General features: G+C 34.7%; 1 protein-coding gene across 1 annotated transcript; it reads right to left on the bottom strand.

Annotated features, from left to right (window-relative positions):
* Positions 1–2,915: 2,915 nt before the first annotated feature.
* On the bottom strand, positions 2,916–4,155 carry LOC139854166 (uncharacterized). The gene is made up of 5 exons (XM_071843491.1): positions 4,110–4,155; positions 3,792–3,997; positions 3,371–3,425; positions 3,099–3,266; positions 2,916–2,984 (listed from the first exon to the last, which is right to left on the bottom strand). The coding sequence occupies exons 1-5, from the start codon at positions 4,128–4,130 to the stop codon at positions 2,916–2,918; spliced, it is 519 nt and encodes a 172-aa protein (XP_071699592.1). The 5' UTR covers positions 4,131–4,155.
* Positions 4,156–6,766: the final 2,611 nt, after the last annotated feature.

The raw sequence follows: 6,766 nt of genomic DNA, 5'->3' as shown, positions 1-6,766 counted from the left end.
AATGAATTGTTTCAATCTGCTCCGTTTTTACTACTTTTTGACTGATTACCCAACCCGCCCATCCTCCTGCCTCAACAGTGATGCTAATTGCACCCGCGGGGCCCACGAACAGGGTAGGTTTTCGCACGTCTATGGCCCACAGACGCAAAAATTTCACCAAGTAATCACTAATCATATACTCTGTAGTATAGATAGTAATGCAATAAATTTGGATATTGAATACGACCATCAGTAGTTATTAAAGGCTCTAAGAGCCACAATTGCATGTTGATGCTATGTAAACTCGATAAAAGCCCGCGAGAATGATTCTTTGAAACTTCTTTCCCTTTGTTAGAATCCTTCAACAGATTAATCTACATAAAGCTTTAAAAATAAGATTATCAATTGCAATATGAAACTCTGGACATGAAAGGAATAGTTTAAGTTACCTGTAGAAGCGTAGGCTTTTGTTTTGTAACACGAGATGCATTGACTTAGATACATTGTAGTCACGTCCTTGAAACATGAAAAATTTGAGGATTGAAGCTTAGTTGCCTTCTTCTAAGGGAAAGAGAATGTTCAGCAAACAGAAAAGGCTGAATCCAATGAACAACTACGGTTGTGAGTTCGAGTCCCATCGCGGACAAAAAGTATGTGTGTTTGGTTTCAAAAAATAAAAATAAAAAAATAAGATCTACAATCAGGTGGGTCAGGTTGGACTAACACACAGACACTCCACTCCGTTTATCCTTCTTATATGTTTGTATGAATAATTAATGAGTGAAATACGACTACAAAACTTAGTTACTACATAATAATCCAACTTTATTTATTAAAAGCAATTTCGTCAGCTTTTGTAAAATTAATTACATTTTGGATGTTTTTATCCTCTCAAATTTCTTAAAGTTCAGTCTCCGTATAAGAGAATTGAACCAAATTGATCCATTTATAAGTAACTGGGTCAAAATAGCTACCTCTAGTTTGTTAATCCTAGAGTCACAATGTGAGGTTTTTCAAAAACGCACATACATATTACTTGCACATACCCCGTAAGGCTGTAACGTAACAGGAAAATGATTTTCCATCTTCAAGTAGTAAAGTCCTTGACCTACTTTAAACATCAACATGTTCATTCTAACTGATAAACTATTTTTTACAAATCAGACTCTTTTAATACTTACGATTGCGACATGTCGCTCTCTGTAGCAGAACTTAGTCACAAAGTATGTAGCTGAAACATATAGTAATATCTGCCAGATACTGATTACAACCAGATAGTGACTACGCCCCATCACACCGTTAACGCGACGTGATGGGATCATATTCCATTTTATCCCATTTTCACCCCTTTTACTCCCAACTTCCAATCCTAGTTAGACACATCACCCATCACCACTATTTCCCATTTTCCCACCACATTTGCCACGTCGCCACTATACCCCACAAAACCCCCATCACCACTAACAATGGTCTTAGCTAATTAGAGATTGTGATGGTCAATCTCTTTATTTTTCGACTTCTCTACTTTCTTTTCATGAGCTGCTTTCTTATTCAAAGCCTTTGATTATCTGGCATTAAATTATATGGAGTAATAACTAGACCTGCCGTTGCTGCTGAAAATGCAACATCAACCTTATACCCGGCAAACCAAACCCACACTCTATTTATTAGGTGTAATGCGCTTTCTTATTTACCTATAAAGTTAGTTTTGCCCGTTAAGATAAGTTTGACTGAATTATAACAAAATAAGAGTGAATTGGAGAGTTTAATGGCTTTTTTGCAACTCGACACTTATTTTAGGACATATATAAATAGTAAAGTGGACACTTATTTTCGGACTGAGGGAATATAACATAACTCAAAACACTTCAAAATTATATAGCGTCATTAGCCTAACTCAAGAAAACCTAGCTTTGATTCATGACCAGGAAGAACACACGATCGAAGTGTTGAACAAAGGGTTTTTCATCCAAATCGGCTATAGCTTTGATTCATGACCAGGAAGAACACACGATCGAAGTGTTGAACAAAGGGTTTTTCATCCAAATCGGCTCATCTTCATTTCTAATCGGTTGGGGTTTTAATCTTGGAATAAGTTTGGGCTTATCTTGATGTTGGCGTGCGATTAGAATATTATAGACCCTGTTGTGTTACAAGTTAAGAAATATTTTTAAAATTTTGTTATATGATGCTGAAATTAGATTTATTAGTAGATTATTGGTGCGGGATTAAATTACTAAACTTATTAGTAGTGTATGGTTGTATTTTAGTTCATATTTTAAAGTTTAAACCTATACTATAGTTTATGGTGTAATTTGTTAATTGTTAATAACACCAAATTGTTGCTAATAATTGACAGTATTAAAGTTTGACAAAAGTAAAGTATACCATTAACTAATACGTGCAAGTTTAGTTCATGTTGTGTATTTACAACGCATTCTTACTGTTGAATTAGAAATACTACTTATTCTGAACATCTGCCTTTTTAATTTAATCAGGATATTGTGTTAGGATTACCAAACTATTAAACATCTCTAGGTTCGTGTACTAATGAGTTTTTTCTCAATTTGTTTCGAAGAATCATGTGAGATAATACTCATGAACATCGTATGAATGATGAACCGAATGAAGTAGATGTTAGTTCATCTATAACAATTATACTATAGTGTGATAGATATATGGTAGACATATGCGTCAACATATAGTTCTATAACAGTTGTTGATCAACTATCATCTTCTTCATTCGGTTCATCATTCACAATATGTTCTTTAGCATTATCCAACTTGATCCTTAAAAAATAATCAAGAAAAGAATGATAGAACCCATTAGAACAAGAACTTAGAGATGTTTATAGCTTGGTAACTCTAAGACAGTATTCTATTCTACTTAGCTCAAAAAGGATGATATTTATTACAAGAAGATAGTATTAGTAACTCTAATCCAACATAAGACCAAACGTCGTCAACAGTAATAATGTGTTTGCAAACGCATAACATTGACCAAACTTGCACATATTAGTTAATAGCATATTAGTAACATACTTTACTTTTGCCAATGAAATAAGTAATGATTGAACCAAAAATGAAAATCACCAGAAAAAAAATGAAGCACAAAAAACCCAGACGAAAACAATGGGAACTGCCAGGAGATGAAGACAATTGCAAAAAGCAACCTTACCATCGTTCAAAGAAACTTGAGAACCAGCTTTATAATTATTCTTTGGAACAACCCACTCTACAACATTGGGCTTTTTAGCAAAACTACATCCATTAAGCTTCTGGATAGCCTGAAAAAAAAGAGTGCGGAAGATTTAAATTAGTGCAAGTAAATGTAAAAATAATACCCTCGTGCTTTACTAACACTCGCGAATACATTTATCATCATCCTTACATTTTCTGCGTCCTGCTTGCATCTAAACTCGACGAATGCAAATCCCTTTGCTAGCCTAAAAAGAAAAATAACATTTTTAGTTTTATATGACATGGAGTCACTAGAATGTAATATCTTCTTTGAGAAGCGGGCAAGTTATGGAAGACACGTCACCACACTCCCTAGCAAGACGGTGAACATCATCTGCCATTTTATCATTAAGAAGTGCACTAACTGTAATTGTCCTAGCAACCATATTTGTGATATAAATAAGCAAAAAGGTTAAGACATGATATGCTAGCAAATATTACAACCTTGTTACTTGAAATTTAAAGAATAAGCAACCATCATGGACCCAAAACATAGGTAGTCAAAGTGTACCATTGGCTTAACACATGCCTCATGATGATACCCTTACCCAGATAATATTACATTAAAATACCTTTGTTTTGCTTCTCGTTGGACCTCCAAAGGTTCCTTAAAGCACGTAGTCTTTTTTGTGGCGGGTTTACCTTCAGTTTCGGTCGTTATACCATTCCCATTTCCTGCATCGTTACCAAACCCTTGTTGCTGAACTTTAGTCTTATCGTTATCTTGCCTCCAATATTTTAACATTATCAAGTGCGAATTCCACAATTGGACGATGCTCTGCTAGTAAAAGTTCATGTGTTCCAAAGAATACATCCAAGTTAAAGAAAGTGTAAAACATCCACTTCTAATAAAAACTAATCAGATTATACAATAAAACTAGAGGTCGCACTTTCAACCATTGAGTATGCATAGTTCACTTCCGCATGTTTTTTTTTCTCATATGAGTCGGCAAACGAAATAATTAGTAAAACGGAAAGGGGAAAAAAATCTAAATTCTCCCAAAGTCTGTTTAAAATAAAAGAGAACCTCCTAAATCATTTTATACTGAATTATTAAGATTGTTTAGTAATCTTAGAAAATATCCAAGAGTAAAATAAAAACGGATAGAAGTGTAAGGGTCAACCATATCCAGTTTGTGTCAACTATAAGAATGTCACCCACAAGCAATGAGGCCCGTGGGTACAGATCCCTATGATATCCATAAGATCTGTGACCCACCAGTGTAACTTTTTTTGTACCCAAAAGGGCTCGCGTAGCCGCCAACAAGCTAAGTTTTTGCGCATGCCCATGACGCACGAATACCGATGACCCACGGGTATAAAATAATACAACTCAATTACTAAAAACAATCTAACATAAAAACTAATAAATATACACAAAGCTTTCACCAATAGTAATTGCTAGTACTGTAGTAAATGCAAATATTGAGTACAACCGTCAATAGGCAACCAATGTATAACAACTGAAGTTTCTCGTGAGGTTATTCAATGTTTCATATCTTGCTAAATAAAAAGAGTATATGTAAACATTCACTTTCCAGTTTCCATAAAGAGTCATAGCTAACAATAACCATGTAGCCTTATAACACTAATCTCAGACAACAAGGAAGACATGTACAACACATACTGAGTACTACCTATGTTGGCCGATTCACTATAAAAATAGTATAAATTAGAAACTGTTCTAATGGCAGATTATTTTGATTGAAGACATAGTAGAAGAAAAGAAGCAATTGGAAATATGGATGGTTAGTTTAGAATTAAGTAGCTAGAGTAGGTATTTGATACTTACTGACTTTGGTCAATGAATAGAGAAGAACCAAGAATAAAATTTCAAGATTTAAATAATAAGAATAATTATTATTATTTATTTTACATTAAAATATATTGTTGTACTCTAACACCGAAGAAAACAAGTACAACACCGAAGACAACAGAGTCAACAAGAGGGGGGGGAATTGGGAACAACACCAACAATGATAAAAGCAAAAAGGATGATGATGAAGAAGAACAGTCATGAGAAATCGGAAATCTCAAAACTTTACAAATAGCAAGGACACAAATAAGGAAGAGACGTTGGGAAAGTTATGGAAGGAATAATAAAAAATTTAGGCAAGAATATAGATAGAGATTACTCGCAGATTGCAAGGAAAGGCTTCCTTATTCACACTTAAAATAGAGGAACCATTAGTCAATAACTGAAATTTGCGATTGAAAAGTCTGTTTGAAAAATCAAGATTTCGGAAGAGCCAAATTAAGCTAATATGGTTATATCTCCAGAGATTGATGATAGCATCTGTAGCAAGTAATTTCAGGTATCGTCACATGGGCATGAATTCCTCTATGATAAATCATTGTGGGAGAAGTTGGTGCCACTGTATCCAATGATGATAAGGAGACAAACTCCGGCAATTCCTCGTATTTTGAAATTCAATCAAACGTGCAGAATGAAGGTTGGTCTTTTCGTCGAGGAGACATCGGAAAACGATGTGAAAACAATAATAATATTGGTTTTTATTGTGAAAACGATTCGGTTGGTTGTCGTTTCCATATTACGATGATTCCTCCTAGGTGACAAGTACTCCAAGTACTCTATGGGTGGCCGTGTTTTAAAGGGATGGTAATGTTGGTCAATCGTTTTGCTTCGTTTTCTATCCGGCCTCGATTCTACCATTTTTGTCCCACATGCAACGAGAAACACCTAAGTCTACGGTATGGAGCGGCTATTGTTGCTTATGTTCGTCAAAGTTAAGTTGGTCGGGTTTTGTTGACTTCTATTTTTTCCAGCGAGGGTCGTCGAATTAGCGTTTTGTTTGAACAGCTTCTCTTCATCTTATTTCTACCACTCTCCACCATCTACCGATTGTTTCTTCTCCAACCATGACATGTCTATTTCAGCCATCGTACACCGCGGCCGTTAGTTCATCCTTGCTCAATGTGATTCTTGTTCCGTTAGGTTTCAAGTTCAGTATCACTGATCTGCTTTATTTAGAAATTTCCAACATCCTTTTCTTATTGACTACCGGTTGTACAAGCAAGGTGTGACCTCGGCTTGAAAGATTTGAGGGATTTGGTTTTGTTTGGTCGTTGGTTGTCTATTGTTGAAGTTAGTAGTTTCATTTAGTTCTCTAAAACTAAAATGTTCATTCAATCTAGTTTTGTATTTTTTTCACAAGTCAGACTTAAAGTTAGTAGTTCATTTAATTCTTCACGGAGTACCATGAAGAATTAGACATTCCTATTAAAACAAATACAACATTTATTGACAGGCATGAATCTCTTTATCTCTTTAGTCACTGAAAAGTATGTAGCTGAAACATATAGAACACATACATATCGGGGAGCTAAAATATGAACTAGATAAAATTACAATCTTACAGTAATTAATTGAGTGAAAAGTATGTATGTAGTTATGATTGAAACCAACCTTAGCTCAATCTCTTCCTTTTTCGTCTTTTCTACTTCCTTATCATGAGTTGCTTTCTTATTCAATGCCTTCGAAACTTTTAATACCGCCTTACCAGTTAACTAAATTATATATAAGAGT

This window comes from Rutidosis leptorrhynchoides, chromosome 1, assembly GCF_046630445.1.
Source record: "Rutidosis leptorrhynchoides isolate AG116_Rl617_1_P2 chromosome 1, CSIRO_AGI_Rlap_v1, whole genome shotgun sequence".
Classification (NCBI taxonomy): domain Eukaryota; kingdom Viridiplantae; phylum Streptophyta; class Magnoliopsida; order Asterales; family Asteraceae; genus Rutidosis; species Rutidosis leptorrhynchoides.
The sequence above is the reverse complement of the archived record's forward strand: the minus strand, read 5'-3'. Positions and strand labels throughout refer to the sequence as shown.